The sequence below is a fragment of the Artemia sp. Qi Xiang Cuo genome, chromosome 11 (assembly GCF_049724085.1).
Source record: "Artemia sp. Qi Xiang Cuo chromosome 11, ASM4972408v1, whole genome shotgun sequence".
NCBI lineage: Eukaryota > Metazoa > Arthropoda > Branchiopoda > Anostraca > Artemiidae > Artemia > Artemia sp. Qi Xiang Cuo.
In genome coordinates this window covers 46,238,109-46,256,289 of record NC_142804.1, presented here as the reverse complement: position 1 = coordinate 46,256,289, position 18,181 = coordinate 46,238,109, and the positions used below count along the sequence as shown (strand labels likewise).

General features: G+C 34.2%; 1 protein-coding gene across 1 annotated transcript; it reads right to left on the bottom strand.

The window, feature by feature from the left end:
* Window positions 1-61: 61 nt before the first annotated feature.
* Window positions 62-16,288, bottom strand: LOC148947038 (phospholipid-transporting ATPase ABCA3-like). The gene is given in 6 exon segments (XM_089096497.1): window positions 62-1,281; window positions 1,749-2,420; window positions 2,423-4,632; window positions 4,634-4,754; window positions 8,020-8,099; window positions 15,768-16,288. Coding segments are annotated over 6 exon segments (4,824 nt in total).
* Window positions 16,289-18,181: the final 1,893 nt, after the last annotated feature.

Below are 18,181 nucleotides of genomic sequence, written 5' to 3'. Positions count from 1 at the left end.
GGGGGTATTTAACTATGGACGTAACAAAAATTGATTTGTTCGTCGAAATCGATTTGAAACTTTACTCCTCTATTTTCTGAGATTTTGCAAACTGAAGAAAGATCTTTTCTAAGGTAGTTTGACTAATTGAGAAATCATCTATAAGCAAGTAGTCTTTTGCTCTTTCGATAATACCAAACACATAAGGCCATCCGCCTTTTATTATTGGTATGTTATATTCAACAAAATTCTGATGTGAGTCTTTTATAATACTACCTGGGAATTGCTGTTCAATAAAGTCATTTAATTTCTTAGAATTTTTCTCTAAATCTAAACCAACTCGTGTTCTTGCTATGAAAGTATAACCTTTGCCAAACCGAGACTTCAAATGCTGTATAGATCCGAGACATCGGAACGTCCCATTTACCATAATGGCTATTCTTGTGCAAAGTGCCTCGCATTCTTCCATGCAATGCGAAGTAAGTACTATTGATTTTCCACTTTTTATCAGCCCAGTCAAAATATTCCACAAGTGACGTTTTGCAACAGGATCCAAACCTGTAGTTGGCTCGTCCAAAATAATAATTTGGGGGTCACCTACCAAGGCAACAGCTACACTTAGTTTTCTTCGATTTCCTCCACTCATTTCTTTAATCTTTTTGTCAATATGCTCCTCAATGAGAAGTCTTTTACTCAGGTCCTCAATAATTTCATCAATATGAGACTCCTGCATCCCTCTAATTCCGGAAAACATCCTTAATGTTTCTCGTCCCGTCATTTCTTCATTATGAGCGTCAAATTGAGGTCAATATCCTATTCGTCGTTTGATATGTTTCACAGAAGAACGAACGCAAACATTTTCTAGAAAAACATCACCACTTGTTGCCTCTTCGTCTCCAGTAAGAATTTTAAGAGTGGATGTTTTTCCAGCACCGTTGGTTCCAACAGTACCAAAACATTCTCCCCGTCGGATACCAAAGCTGAGGTTATTGACAGCCAAAAATCCACCAGGATATATTTTAGTCAGTTCTCTAGCTATCACTGAGTTTACTTCGTTTAATTTTGCAACACTTTTGGATTTGTCTGTGATATATATTTTTTCTTTGACTACATCCTCGTCTTGAGTCTCAGCACTTTCGATGTCAAATTCAATTTTCTTCTTTTTACATGATAATTTATTAATTATCTTTGACTCAATAGTCATAATTAGAACTTGGAATATTAAACCTTCTATTCCAAAAATAGCAAAAATTTTTCCCATTCTATAATCAACAAACGTAGAAACCCATAAGTGGTAGAGACCTATAAAAAAAGTATTAACAGGTGGTAACAATAAAATCCACTCGAGTATCTCAAAAGTACTTTTCTGGAGAAACTTTACACTATCTGGCCTTGATTGGAATAATAAGAAAGTTATGGCTAGAAGGTTTGTTAAGATAAAAAGCACAAGAACTTTGGCCACAGCGCTTGCAGGATTTCTGAAGATATAAGATAAAAGATATACTAGTGGCAATACTGCCCATCCAAATCCCAAGAAAAGACTAAACATCCAGCCCTGCTGTTCTACGCTAGTTGAACCATCTATTCCATATGATAAGAAAACAATTAATGTAGTCAAAAATGGAACACAGAATGACAGAAAGTCCCAGATAAAGTTTCCACTCCAATATGCTAAAAAACTAACACCAGATACAAATTGCAAATTTTTTGAATTACAATTCCGCTCTTTGACTAGAAATATATTATAGCTGCTGGCTAAAAAACAATACTCAAGGCTAAACGACCCCAAACGATAATCCACTGCTCTGGAATAGCAGCCACTGCTCTGGAATAGCTGTTTATAAGGTTATTATTACCAGTAAACACGTCAAGGTTTGAACTAATTTGTTCCAGATCAGAAGCGACTGAATCAGGTGATGACGTTAAGACAGTAGTCGTCCATTGATAGTCGTCAAGTGACATATTCTTTGAAAGTGAGTTTTGGAGCTTTTGTTGGTCAAGCAGTTTTAGGCTATTATAAAATTCACTAAATTTACAAATTAATAGACTGAAAGACAACGGTATCATCAACTGAGGTAGAATAAGAGGCCAGTTTCTTAGGGTATATGATTTTTTCACAAGCATTGCCCAAAATTGTTGTATGAACAGATCGAATCCTTTATTTTGGGCAGTATAAGGACCCAGAAGAGGTCCTCTACTTCTGACACTGTATTGTTCATAATCTACAGTTTCTTTACATTGTTGCAACGTCTTAAAAAAAACTTCCTGCATAGAAGATGCGGAGATACCATAAGGTAGTATCCTTAGCTCATGCTTTTTCCTATCAAGCTCCATAAACATTCTTTCAAACATGGCTGAATGTTCTGTTGGCAAGATATACGTCAATTCTGCACCAATATTTTGGTGTAGACAAACATTTGTCAAAAATTCTGTGAGCAATCTGTTGTTTCATCTACTTTACAATCCATGGCCTTTACAATTTTTAAATTGTAACCGTTCCCATAAGCTTTTTTTTAAAATAAAGAGGACCCAATGCATTGTATTTTTCCGGATGCCATTATTGCTATTCTGTCTCCTAAGAAATCGGCCTCGTCCATGAAATGGGTTGTTAAAAGTATCGTGCGATTTTTCTTCTCGTTCTGAAGAAGATCCCAGATAGCTCTTCTAGACGAAGGATCCATCCCAGAGGTTGGCTCATCAAGTATGATGACCTTTGAGCCAGCGCAGAGGGCTATTCCGACTGAAAGTTTTCTTTTCATTCCTCCAGATAGCTGTTTTGCCAATACAGAGCGTTTGCTTTCAAGCTTAAGTATTTGGAGAATTTTTTGAATCTCATTTAAAACAAGCTTTTTGTCAAGTTCTTTTAGCTCGCAAAAAAACTTAATATGTTCTTCGACAGTCAAACTCTCGAAAAGGACATTATGTTGAAGACATACTCCAAGACTTCCTCGCACATTTTCAATATCCGTGCAAATGTCAAATCCATTAACGTTAACGGTCCCGGAACTTGGCGAAATAAGTCCAGTAAGCATAGACATAGTTGTGGTTTTGCCTGCTCCATTGTGCCCAGCTAAAACTGTAATATGACCCTCGAATAGTCTTAGATTCAAATTATTCACAACCACCTTATTGTGCTTATATACCTTGGTTAAACGCGAGAGCACAACACCTGCTTTTAGATTTAATGGCTCTTCTTCACTTTTTTCTGATTTCCAGGAAAATTTAGCAGGTTCCTCTATATAGTTGCTGCCATTGCCGTTACTACACCAAAAAGACTTCGTAAAAGGAAAATACCATTTCTTGGGAATACCAAATTCACCAGGCAACACGAGATCAACATAGAGAGCTAGGATAAGATAAAAAAAACCGTCCACTGCAATCATGATCGTTGCATCTCCAAAAGAAAAATCGTCATCAGCTGAAACAGGAGTAAAAAACGTCGACCATTGTAATCCAGCCCCAGTTTCTTCAAACTTGGATAGAATATTCATAGCAAGCCCCATAGCTATGTTGAGTATAATGGATAAACCAAATTTACTTCCTCGGGTCAGCATCATTAATTCACGTTTTATTTGCCATACAGGAAGATACATCAAAAGCCATAAGAATGCCACAATAAGCGATGCATTTGATCCTGATTTGAAAAATGTGCTAAGCAAGAAGCAAAGACATATCGTACTCCAAGCGTACACCACATAGAAGAAGAAAAGTACTGTTCCATCTGTCTTATTTACCACTGAAAGACCATTTCCATACCATGGTACTTTTTGCATTATTGTTAGGAGAATTATTATAATTAGGAAGAACATAAAGGACTTTGTAAACCATGCGGTCCAATGCAACCAATTAGGAAGACCCATAACTTTGGTTGACTCCTTCAATCCAGCTTCCTTTTCAATGACAATATTTTTAGTGGTGTTCAAGACAGGATAGATAAAAGTCAGCAATATAAATAAATCCAAAAAATTTTTTAATACTGTTGCAAAAGCGTCTATATCGTAACTTGGGTGGGGAAATCGCTGCATTTGTAGATCCACTGATGACATGTTAGCACCTGAAATTTGTTTCATAATGGAAGTTGATACAACATGTTGTAAAGTAAGAAATCCCCTTCGGTAATAATCAGGATATGTCCCGTATCTTGCTGCTTCCCCTGGTGGAGTTGCGTAATATTTGCTAATATTGGGTCTTAATATTTGTTCGTCATCAAAATTACTTTGTAGTGGAAAATGTCCAGGGAGACGGAGCTTCATGCGTATTTCTTCTGGGAATTTATCCGGATCCGGAAAATTGTTGGTAAAACTCACTCCACCAAGAAAATTCGTTGATAGATTAGGATTTTTATTGTTGTTTTCTAAAATATGTGCAACCATCCGATCGTCATCAGCGAATCCAAAGACTTGATTTTTCTGTAGATTTAATCTTTCTGCCACAGTTTTCATTGCCTTTGTCACTGCGGCATTATTCGGTGAATAATAAAATCTATTCATGGTCTTATTGATCGGCAGTTCATCAATCATGAAGGGCTCCCAAGTGGTCGCTTGATAAGGAGTAACCTCATATACCGGTCTCATGACAACTAAAATGAGAAAGAACGCCAAAGGTATTAGAAGCTCAAAGACTGTCTGAACCGGGTGTCTTATTTGTATTCTAATTATTCCATAAAAGCAATCGGAACTTTTTCCAGCCACTTGAGTATTGATTATTTTGGCGAATGACTGACATTTTCATTAGCCTGTAGGCTGAGAGTTTTTCACGTATCAAGCTGCTTTTTCCTTGAAAAAAAAAAAAACTTAATTTCAAAATTTTCAGGTATTTTACTAGCTTGAATTAAAAAATTAAAACTACTGCTCAGATACCATAAATATTTTTGCAGTTTACAAAATAACTTTAGCGATTCTTAACTTGAAAAAAATTTCAATTTTTTCATGGCTTAAATACTTTCCTTTTGTAATAGCGTTATGAAAGTACCGATATAGTTCACCATAAATTACGTTTGTCAATGCATACTTTTTTTTATATAATCATCATTTATTATCTACATTGCAGTAATTTGTGGGGGGTTTTAACAAAAAGTTATTTGTTAAATGAAACTAAAATAAATCCGGAAAGTTTTAAATAAAATGATTTTATTTAACTGCAAACTAAAAAAATATTCATGATGTCTGAGAACAATTTTAATTTTTCAATTCAAAACAAAAAAAACTCCGGAATTTTTTTTTTTAATTAGTGTGGTTTTTCTTTCGCTGATAATAAGGGAGCAGCTCTCGCTCATAGTAGCTATAATACTAAAATAAATAATTACATAAAAGCTCCATCTAGTACATTAAAGCTGGGGATCATATAAGTTTCATCGGTATCATGGTGGCCGAGATAGTTATAATAGAGAACGAGTATAAAATTATTATAATCCGGGTTGCTGCGGTAGCTAGCAACCCGGACGGTCACGTCCAATGTTAAGAAATATAAAAACCCATAGTTCCTAAAAAAGGAGTCAGATCAAAACAAAAAGTACACAATTAGAACCGCCTTGTCCGAAACCCCTGTATAGGAAACTTTCTGTCCCTTGGCTTGAACAGCAAGGGAAATATATTGGCTTGAAAATCAAGAAAATTGACTTTAACCACGTTATTCTCCCCAAACGGGAATTTTTTTTCTCTTTTCTTTTTTCTTTTCCACAGATAGCTTGGCACTGGAACATCGTAGAGGGTTGTTCAATAGCTCATTTTAAAGGAAATTAATTCGTTAAAAATCTATAGTAGCTAAAACAAATTATTTCTAAAACAGGATAAATTTTTCCACCAAAAACTGCATTTTTGATGTCTTTTCACACTGCAGCCTTTCAAACATAATCGTATACCAGCGGTAAGATTTGAACCCACGCCTCCGAAGAGACTGGTGGCTAACACCAGTGTCTTGGACCACTCGGCCAGGCTGCCTCTTATAATTTGGGTTGCAGCAGTAGCTAGCAACCTAGTATAAAGAAAGAAAAACGAGCAAAAATGGGGTTTTTATAGGCCAAATGAAGATACTGAAAAAACGAAGCGAATATTTCGAGAGGACAAACGCCTCTCTTCTTCAGCGCGAAACGAAACGATGTATCAATAAAAGCCAAAAATTAAAAGAATTAAAACCAACTACCTAACAACCATAAAAGCGAGTTATTCGCCAATATCCGCGATTTGCACAAAATCCAAAAAATATGAACTGCCATCGACGGATACTAGCGAACAACTCGTTTTTTCGAGTTGTTTTTTCGCTTCGTTTTTTCAGTATCTTCATTTGGCCTATAAAAACCCCATTTTTGCTCGTTTTTCTTTCTTTATGTGATGTCAGGCCAATGTGGTTTAAGAAATTAGCAACCTAGTAAGAGACGATCAGTCCCATGCTAAGAAATATAAAAACCCAAAACTCCTAAAAATAGAGTAAGATCAAAACATAAGTACATCATTAGAACTACCTTGTCTGAAACCCTACTAGATAAATAATGAATGTCGTCATAGCTTTATATTAGAGCTATGACGTGAATAGAAAAACACGAAATTATATTGTTGTTTCTGATGACGTCATGAAATAATATCATTGCGCCATGACGTCAATAAAATCATTACGCCGTGACGTCATAATTACTACTTAAGAACGACAAAGATGTAAATTCTCTCAATCTTGATTAGAATAATGGTTAGATTGAAGCAAGCTATACGCAATTTGAAAAAACAGTACTACACAAACAACAGAGATAGTATCTTGAAAAGAGAAAAGCAAAGGTATTGAACCGACCAGGCGTATCGAGAAGTAAAAATTGAGAGAGCAAAACAAAGGTATTAAACCGACCAGGCGTATCGAGAAGTAATAACTGAGCGAGCAAAACAAAACAGCAAGATGTGTTATCACAATGATGAAGATTATAGACATGCAAAAATTGAGACAGCCAAACAAAAGTTCAAGGAGAGTTATCACAATAACATTAAAAAGGTTACCGTTTACAATATGTTGAAAAGATACAAAGTGATTGATTTTTCTCGTATAACTATATATCACATAATAAGTGAATGCAATATTTATATACGTTTATCTTGCGGCAAGAATTTCTATTTTTATTCTCATTTCAGTTTCGCTGAAGTTAATATGTAAACTGCCAAAACCATCAAGGTATCTGAGCAATAATTTGAATTTTTTAATTCCAACTAGAAAAATACCTCAAGATTTTAAAATTAGTTTTATTTTTAATTCCTTAAAATCTTCACCTTAATACCCATAGATTGCACAGTAGCAATAGTTGTAGCAACATTAGCAGCAGTATGCGCATAACACCTTTCGTTTCTCAATATTCTATTCAAAACATGCTGAAAGTTTCAGCTTAATCCAGGTTGCAGTGGTTGCTAGCAACCTAGTAAGATGTAATCACATAGAATTTTAAGAAATATAAAAGCCCATAAATCTTAAAAACAGTCAGATCAGAATAAAAAGTACACCGTTAGAACAGCGTTGTCCGAAATCCCTGCACAGGAAACGTTCTGTCCCTTAGCTTGAACAACAAGGGAAATATGTTGGCTTGAAAATCAAGAAAAGTGGCAGCTAAGAATTTTTTCCTAAACGTTATCTTCCATCCACAAATAGCTTGGCACTGGATTATCAAAGAGAGTTTTTCAATGGTTACATAATGGTCCATTATTATGTAAAATGAAGTAATTTTTGGGGGGTTTTAACAAAAAAATTATTTGTTAACTGAAACTAGAACTAATCCTGAAAGTTTTGAATGAAATAATTTTATTGAACTACAAACTGCAAAAATACTTGTAATGTCTGAGCAATAATTTTAATTTTTAATTTACGCCAGAAAAATACCTGAAAATTTCGAAATTAGTTAGGTTTTCCAGCATCCACAGAAATGGGTCAAATTTTCTTTAGTAAATCTTTACCTTCATGATATGGCTCATTTTTCGCTGCCATTTTCACTTGATTTGGATAAATTGGCTCCAATTTTGCCCCACCAGGATTTTGAAAAAATGAAGTCAGTTGATTCAGTTTCATACTCACCAACCAGGATATTTTCAACCAGAGAAAAGTAAAAATACGATGCAAATGTTTCAGCCAAGACCTCAACGCAGCCATCTTCACTGCAAAGATACAAAAATAATAAAATAACATAAAAAACTAGAACTATAATAAATAAGGACAAACATTAAAAACAACCACTAAAGTGAAAATAGATCTTTTTCATGCAACAGTGAAAGGCCAACTCTTTTTCTATATTAAAAATAGTGTAGTGGCTGTAAAAAAACAACCACTAAAATGAAAATCGACACTTTTCATGCAACAGTGAAAGGGCAACTCTTTTTTTGTATTAATGACTGTAAAAAAAAACTAAAAGACAAATTTACATGGAAAACCTTTCCATTTAATGGTGGAAGGGAAGCTGGAAAAAATTCAATATTGAATGGCAATTCCACAAACTAAATGTGAGTTCAGTTCGTTTAATGCCTTTTAAAAGCCAATTGCTTACCAGTTCTGGTATCCTCTGATATTTTATTAGGTTGTAAAATAGTATGAGCTAAAAGTGAAAAATTTGTATCAATAAGTTCGTTAAAAATATAGCTTAAATAACTTTCTCTGGTACCTCTATTAAGGGCTAATTTGGGTGTATATATTTCTTAATTTCAACTGCCTCTCTGAAAATTTACAATAGATTTTTAACAAAGGCAACCATAGAAGTTTTTTAAATAAAATGAAATAATGTGGGTTATTCATGTGTACTTAGGCAGAATCATAATTCTTGGGCCTTTCGTGCCACTTGATGCTTTGTTGACTGCAGATCCAACAACATCTCTTCCAATTGTATGTAATTTCCATGAATATAGAAGCAACCGCAAAAACATGGGATCCTCTAAACAAAACTCCCAAGCATGGGACTAATTTTATCTTTACCAAAATTGTGAAAGGTCTGTAGTTTATTGAAGCTGCTGAATACCACGTCCAGGGATGCTTTCAATTATGGATATGCTCTTTTAGTATCCCTTGCTGCTTTTTCCAACTTTTTCTCTATAACTAATTCCAGTTGTTATACCATATCCATGTCAAATTAGCCTTTTATTCAGTCAGTATTTCACTAGTTTTCATTCAGTGAAAACCTAGCTTTAAAATGGACATTTCATAGTCTCTGAATAAGAAAGAACTGATTTCTTCAGCTAAACGGATTAAAATACGGGTGGAATATGTTAAGCAATTGACTTTTCTTGAAAATTTAGTTGACTAAATTTATCCACGTTGAATTTTGGGCTGAATGTTTTTGAAATAATTATATGCGTATACGTTCGCTGTGCAGTACATAATGAATAATTGACTTGTATTTTCGCCCATTTTAAATTTTTTGCCATTTAACCATGCCAAGAGAGTGAATGAAAATGAAATACTGGCCGTGGTTTAAACAGCAAGATCAAACTGTTTAAAAGCCATGATTATCTTATCAGTAGCAAGATAGAAAAAAGCAAAAGACTTATCTTTACGTGAGGCCAAACAAAATATTCCAAATAAATATTCAAGAAGTCCAGCGCCAGTCAGCTAATGTATAAACCAAAACAGGTAATCACTCGATTATTACGTCACAACACGGGTGAAATGAAAATAGGTCTTGCCTCGGGAGTATTTTTCACGGAGGTGGAAGTAGGAGGGGGGGGGTAAAATACCAGCCACCATTCAGAATTGGGTGTTCAATGTAAAAATTATCCAAAATCTAAATATATATCCTGAATCTAGGTCAGTTTAACCCACAGCGTTACGAAATAACAGTCACAGAATTAGCTACGGACTAAATGATTCCGAATATAATCCTTTTTTAAAACTTGTTCAAAACTGAGATTTTATCCTTTTGAAGAACAAAAAGGTCTTAACAGGTTAGAGACTGAATCAGGACTGAAAGTTTTATTTCTTGTAATTTTTTAGTTATATTGCGTTACTGATAGGGATAGAGGTGACGCTAAAACCGACATTTTCCTTGGCCACTGAAAACCCCAGCTACACCTTGAGGGAACATAAAATAAATTTTAACTTGTCCTGTGGCTTGATCCACAAAGTTGGGGGAGAAGACTGGTTTTCACAAAATGATTTTTACAGACTGTTGCGAGTTAAAGTTTCCTCAGTTCTGCATTGGGATGTGCTTGCCAGTCATTTGCATTCTGTACAATTTGCACAGACGTGAACGTTATCTTGCTATTATCTTGCCATATCATCTTGCTATTGATGAGCACATCTAATGAATATTAATTCCTGTGTTCCTCAAGTAATAAAATACTAAGAGGGTTCATGACTTGGCACTTGTATGAGATACCCCTTACCTAATATTCTTAATCTAAGTAGAACCTAAGTATAACCGTTTTTTTGTCGATGTTTTTTTTTACAAACAAATTTAGCTGTATATTTGCAAAATATGGGGGAGGGGTAAAGTACCTCTGTAGTTCCCATAATTTGGTTAATAAAGTATAATAATTTCATCATATTTTTTATATTTCATTAGGATTGTACGTCAGAGAAACAGACCCGCTATACTTTACCCCTGTCCCCGTAATGTGCAAATTTATAACCCAAATTTGTTTCCAAACTATTATATTTCATTCTTAGTTCGGTATGTTCCATTAGGATTGAGTGTCAGAGAAACATATATAAAGAATATTTATTAAAAAAAAAACAAAGTTAATCCGAGGGAAGTAAAGAGCGAAGTTGAAACTTAAAACAGACAAAAATTGTTACTTCACTGCCTATTTAATATATATTAATATAACTAGTATAAATAAACCAACTATTTATGTTTCCCTATGCTTATAGGATTATAAAAACTAGCGCTTTACAGAAAACACTAAATAATATAGGACTATGGTACAGTAAAAGCAAACCAATTAATAACAATTTTTAAAGAATCAAAATATTACAATCCCTTTTAGGATCAATCCCTTTTAAGATAAAGGAACAATCTATAGACTGGCTCTCGTTTAGGTTCTTAAAAGGACATGTCGTGATTATTTTGTAGACAAATTCGAAGTAAGGCCATATTCATAGTATTAAAACTATAGATTAGCTTTAGAATTTGCATCATAGCTTTAAATCCACTCTTGTATAGAAAGAAATAATCGGATTTCTAGAGTTCATATTATGTCTTATTTGATCTTCATTTCAAGTGATACTAAAGCATATTTCTTACAATTTAAGACTATATATTACCCACTATTGGTATTATAGCTGGTGAGAACAAAATGCAGCTTGATAAATCAATCCAATATTTCTGTATGCCGTTCAATTACTTTATGGATATTAAAAAAATATTTAATTTTACGCTTAAGTTTTTAAGATAATTTTAATTGTATACTGAAAGCTACTAATGTCAAAACTGGCGTAAGACTATAAAAAGCTTTATAGATTCATTTAGTGTTTTCAGGATACACACTAATTTTTTTACTCTTAAATCAATAATCCTGTTTTTTATACTTGAGTTTTTTTGTTTTCAGTAAAGCGTTAGTTTTGTATAATCCTAAAAGCATAGGGAAACATAGCTAGTTGGTTTATTTATACAAGTTATATAAATATATATTAAATAGGCTGTTAAGTCATAATTTTTGTCCGTTTTAAGTTTCAACTTCGCTCTTTACTTCCGTCGGAAAAACTTTGTTTTTTTTAAATTAATCTTCGTTCGTTTTTGAATAAAATTTAATGCAGAAACAACGCTGCCATGATTTTTTTTATTTATACGGAATAATGTGCACTCGTTTTATGTTTTGAGAGAGAGAGAGATATACATTTATTAAAAAAAGAAAACAAACACTATTCGCCTTTCGCCTGCCAAGAAAGACAATAAGCTTGAAAGGGCAAGCGAGGTTATCACTCTCAGCTAAATTAAAATAACATTCATACCTTGCTACTCAACACACAAGAAAATTATCTGATGAAGGAATAAAGGAAAAAAGAGAGAAAGAGGAAAAGACAAGAAGTAGATAGAAAAAAAGAAAAAAAGAAAAAAAGCAAACTAAATCGGGGAAATACCTTAAATAGAATGACAACCCGGAGTGGGCATAACACCAAATTCACTCACGAGATAAAAGAAACTTCTTTGCCCGTGACTTGAAGGCCGGAAGACTAGGCGCATATTTCACACATTCGGGCAATATATTCCAAACATGGGGACCATAATGGCGAATCACAAAAGATGCCCGAGTGGTGCTCCTAAACTCATGAGTTAAGTTATCAGCTTTTCTTGTATTATGATCATGAAGGTCTCTATTAAAAGTAAAAATATTTTCAAAAGCAGGGGTGAGCAGCTGATTCAAATATTTATACGAGAAAATCGCGACCTGGTAATCTCGAATTTGGGATACATCCATTAACTTATTCTTTTTAAAATGCTCATAGGCAGGAACCTCATCAGAATCATCAAATTCAGATAATAATTTTACAGCTCTATTCTGAAGTTTTTGTACTCTTTTGAAACATGTAACAAAATTACTTGCCCATATAGAGCATCCGTAGCTAATATATGGGTAAAACATAGAAAAATAAATCATTTTCAGGATCTTTTTTGGGACTAGATTTTTAATTCTTCGCATCACCCCAAGGCCTCTGCTTAATTTTTCAGCTATTGCACTTGAATGGTTTTTCCATGACAGTTTTTTATCAATTAAAACCCCCAAATACTTAGTTGTTGCTACTCTCTTTAGCACATTTTCTTGAACCGTGATATGGTCATTTCCAGCACTAGAAGAAAGTCTAGAAAATATCATGAAAAAGGTTTTAGAAAAATTTTAGGGTTAACATATTTTGCTGAGAAAAAGTTAGAAATTCAGAAACTGCATTATGAATTTTATTATATAAAACATCAAGTGAAGGCGCTTCCAGAAAGAGCAAAGTGTCATCTGCAAATAGGATGACACCAGCCTCTGACAGGTAGTGTTTCACTCGATCAATAAAAATATTGAAAAGTAGAAGTCCCAAGATTGACCATTGTGAGACCCCACACTCTACTTTATTTTTTTAATATAAAAATGACTCATTCTGAACTATCTGATACCGATTGTGTAGATATGATGAAAACCACATCAGACTTGAACCCTTCACCCCAATCGAGTCTAGAGCTTGAATAAGCTCTGAGTGGTCCACCGTATCGAACGCCTTTTTTCATATCTAAAAACACAGCTGCAGGTATGAGACCAGCTTCAAATGCATCACTAATCCAATCAACCAATTTCAGAACTGCTATATCCGTAGATAGCCCTTTTCTGAACCCAAATTGATTTTCCATTAGAATTTTATTCTTTTCAATATAATAACTTAACTGGGCATGTACCACTTTCTCATATAACTTAGAGAAAAATGGGAGAATAGATATAGGTCTTCGAATTGATGGGTCATCTTTTTTCCCTCCTTTATGAAGAGGAATCACTCTTGCAATCTTTAGTGCTTCCGGGAAGACTCTAAGATCTAAAGAAAGGTTGATGAGGTGCGTCAACACAGGTAAGACACTCGTTTTTGCGGCCTTTATGAGTTTCAGGGAAAACTCGTCCATCCCGCTAGAGCTTGACTTCATCGTACCCAAGAATCGTGTCACTTCCCGTTCCGAATACCTTGCAAACTCAAAGGAATTCTGACTTACAGGTTGTCTTTTAACGACAGATCCAAAACTCGCAGATGTGTGTAGTTTAGCCCGCGCTTGATCGCAAAGTCTTTATCCTTCATTTGCAAAATAACCACACAGAAATTCAGATATGTCTTGAGAATCAGTAAGACGACCTCTTGTTGTCTCCATGACTCTCACCTCCTCCTTACTCTGAAATTTACCCAAAAGTTTATTTATTGTTTTCCATGTATTTTTCATATTCCCTTGATTATCCTGAAATTTATTTTGTAAATAAAGTTTCTGAGCATTCCATTTTACTGAATTTAAAATAGTCCGAAATCTCTTGAAATTTATAATAATATCATTTGAATGATCCTTAAAATAATTCCCGTAAAGTTTGTTTTTCTGCTTTATTGAAACTAGAATAGCTTTTAATATCCATGGTTTCTTAGGAAAATTTCTACTAGGGTTTATTCTTCGCAAGGGACATGTTTCATTCATTACATTCGTCACTATCTCACTGAATAGGTCATATGCAGTATTTGGACACTTTTCCTTTATTACACGCAAGATATTTGTTTCATCCATCATATTTGCATAACTCTTTAGGTTTTTATTATTCATTTCACGGTAAAACGAAGTCCTTTCATTTCGTTTATTTTCCTTTGACTGATTTAGCTTTATTTTACTTATTAAAAGAAGGTGATCCGAGCCGTCGGACACGACCACATCTGCTTGGGATCTTTCAAGCAATCCACCATTAAAGAAAAAATTATCAATTAAAGATGCCGAGAGATGCGAAATCCGAGTTGGAATAGTCACAAGAGGAAAACTATCATGTGACACCATCATATTAACAAAATCTAAGCTATTCGCTCTTTTTATAGTAAATCTATATCAAAATCTCCCATCATAAAATTTTTTTTATTTTCATTATTAATTTTATCTAACAATGGTTCAAATTCATCAAGAAAAAAACTAATATCACATGACGGATTTTTGTAAATTAATCACAAAATCAAGTTCCTTTCCCCTTCATTTTTTATTTCAATGAAAAGTTTTTCGATCCTACATTCAAGCCACAGGGAAAGGTCATCCCTAACCCAATATTGGGTACCTTCACTAATCAAAAGGTCTAGACCGCCCCGCTCAATGGTTGTTCGTTCTCTTCGCTCGCAAATATATCCTGGGAAAGAAAAATCCCATGGCAGTGACTTGCTAGAAACAAATGTCTCACAAAGGCCTACAATGCACGGTTTCTTATCTAGCGAACTTAAAATCTCACATAAAGAAGAATATGCCGTTCTTAGACCTTGACAATTCCAGAAAACGATCACTCTTTCTGCACTCGCAGGATTTGAATACTCATAAAGATTATTCGGATTCACATAATTACTAGAGCGACAATTCAACGAAAAATTATCTATGCATTCATCATCCCCCGCAAGTGTGTCACGAGCTTGGCTTCCAAGAATAAACCGGTTTTTTTCAAATTCATTCAAAGAGTCATAATATATATTCGCACTGATTTAAGAGGGTGATTACCTTTACGACAAAAAAACAAACTGATAGGCAGAAAGAAGAAGGGAAAAAAACGAAAGGAACGGAAAATTTGGCTATAAAATAAAAAAGGGAAAACAAACATACAAGTAATTAAACAACACAATTTACACAACACAAAATTATATGGTCAGATTCGGCAGACGAACCACTTTAGCCATAGCTCGAATTTTACGGATCTCTCCCATTGAGTTTTTTCCAAAAATTGTCCCGTTATTCGACCAAACATTTCTGTTTCGAAGCTTACTCTTAGCCAAGTCAAGAATCCGTTTCTTTTTTGATGTTAGGTACTCGGTGACAAAAATTCCCGACCGAGCAAGCTTTGACTTACATGCAAACACTTTTCTTGCAATTTCAGCAGATTTGAACGTAACCAACACAGGCAAAGGGACGCTTTTTTGCATTTACAATGGTGTCCGAATCAGTATAATTTGCTCGAAATTTAAATACAGAAACTATTGTGGTCGAAGAAAAATCAGAAATTTGCATTTTATCTGTAATCACATTCAATACACACTCAGAGATGGGAAGACCCCCACTATGGTCAACACCATGAAATACGAGCTGATTCAGTCGTTTTTCCTGCTCTATATCATCAAGAAGTGCTTCAAGCTGTTCAACCCAATTTTACAGGGCTAGGTTTGCGTTTTGAAGAGCCCGTAGTTTGTTTTCAATCTCATCAAACTTATCCGAATACTGAACGAGTATAGAGTCGTGAATATGAGAAACGATATAGTTAAACATACCGGCACTATTTGACATTCCAACTTTTTTACAAACTTCTTTTTCAATATCATTCCGGATACTGGATTTAAGTGTGTCAAAGTCCGATAAAACAGAGTTTACTGAATTAACCGATGTATTTGGTAAACTCGAACCAGTAATCTCAAGATTTTTATGAGGAAAATCACCTAATTCCGCAAAAGCGTTCGCAACGCCTAATTCATTTTTCTTCTTAGCCTCCTTTGAAATGCTAACAAAGTTCGAAAGCTGTGAAGCTGTTGTTGTCACGATTTCATGGCTTCCGTAACAAAATACAACGTAAGATATTTTATTGTTCTTGGCCTTAATTATGTCCAACACTCGGCAGGGCCATGGTGGATAACTTCTGAATTTTGCTAGAACAACAGCATCCTTTTCGAACTGAACCATTGAAATGTATTATCAAATAGACAAAAAACTACACTTAACTTTGAATAGGTAGGTCAACGTGAGCTTATGAATCACCTTATGATCGGTTCATCCGTCCAAATATCCAAAAAATTGTATCCAATTTCATTCAATATCAAGTTCATTATTCATTAATTATGTCCAACAAATCATATCCAATTTCATTCAATAGGTCACTGCGCTTTTGTAGGTAACAGGTTTTAGATAATGTAATACAAATCACACACAGGTCCTTTCGCTTTGAACGATGAATGATAACTGATGTATGATAACGATGAATGATAACTTTTAATGTCACTTCTTAGTTTCAGTTGAAAATATTCACAAATATGACCTATGATTCAAGTGAACATACCACTTGATACCTATTTTTTAGGTTTCTTCCGAATATAATAACTATTTTTGGCGCAAATTCAATTTTAAACCCTTATGAAGAGAAGCTGTAACCACTTGCATCCCATGTACCATCCTACCTTTTTTATTGTTTTTTTTTATATAAATAGTTTTTACATTTTCTTTCCCTAATCAGCTTATCAAAAATTTGCATTTCAACCTTAAATCAAAGAATAGTATATTTCCACTGTTCGCCGAAACAATAGATAAATAGCAGAAAACACTCCCTAGAGAATATGGAGAAAGTAGGTCACATTTAGATGTTTAGCAATTAGAACCGAAAATACTCCCTATAATAGAATATTTCTTATGCCATATAAGAACACCGAATTTTCAACAATTCATCATTCATATTTTGAACTGGCTCATATTCACTATGTACATAAATCAAAGAAAAAATGAATTCATTGGATTCAACGACTGATTTTCAACAAAAAATGGTAAGTCTGTTATTATTTTCCTCAGGTTGTGAATGGAAAATATTTATATTGATAGCTTGTTCTATTCAAATATTTGATCATATTTACTAAGGCAGTCAATAATGCCATAAAAAATTGCCCCTTCTCTCTGAAGACATAAAATTTCAAACACAATATCATTCAAAACATTGGATATAATAAGAAATCCCCAATATTCTAATGAAGGGAGTTTGGCAGGAGAGGCAGGCTTGCCACCCCCAGTGATTTATCACTATTTATAGTAATTTTTTATGTTGCTTAGTGATTTTTTTCTAGCTAGTGATTTTTGTTCTAAAACTAGTGATTTTTCACGATATAGCGCGTAGATTCATTATTCAATTGAATAAATGATACAACAAGCTAACTATTAAAAAAAACACAAAATAGTGATTCATTACAGTTCCTGATATGTTCCAGATTAGTGTTTATACAAATATAGCACCTTTGAAAGCACGTAGATGTGAGAAACAGCTTTCTGATGAGCCATTTAGCATCTCTCTGTGATGTTCTGGTAAACCGCTAGCCCTGGAAGAAAAGTGTAACAGATCAGTGCTACCCATGCAAAAAAGTCATTTTCCTTGGTGTTCAAGGTGGGGGACTGTAATTATCCTACAAATGGTTTTTGACCCTGCTGATTCTAATGGTTCACTTTTTATTTCTATTTGACACCATTTTCAAGGGGTTTTCAGGCTCTTTTTCGAAATCACTATAACTTTCTTTTCGCAATAAACTTTTACCTCTAAGACGAACCAAAATAATAGTTACCATTCTTAAATTTTAAAGATTTCATAGTGAATTCTTCCAACAGACTAATGAGACTTACTAAGGGGGCTGAGAGGGGAGTGTACGCTGAGGGTCCCTTGTGAATCTCCAATTAAGGGTTTTGGACCATAATTATTACAATGGTACCGTTTTATGCTTCGAAAATTTCAGCTTAAGAAGTGGCACAAAAGGTGTAATTTTTTTGCTATTTGGCACTTACAGATGGCAAAACTGATTAAAATCACGTAGATATAAACAACAG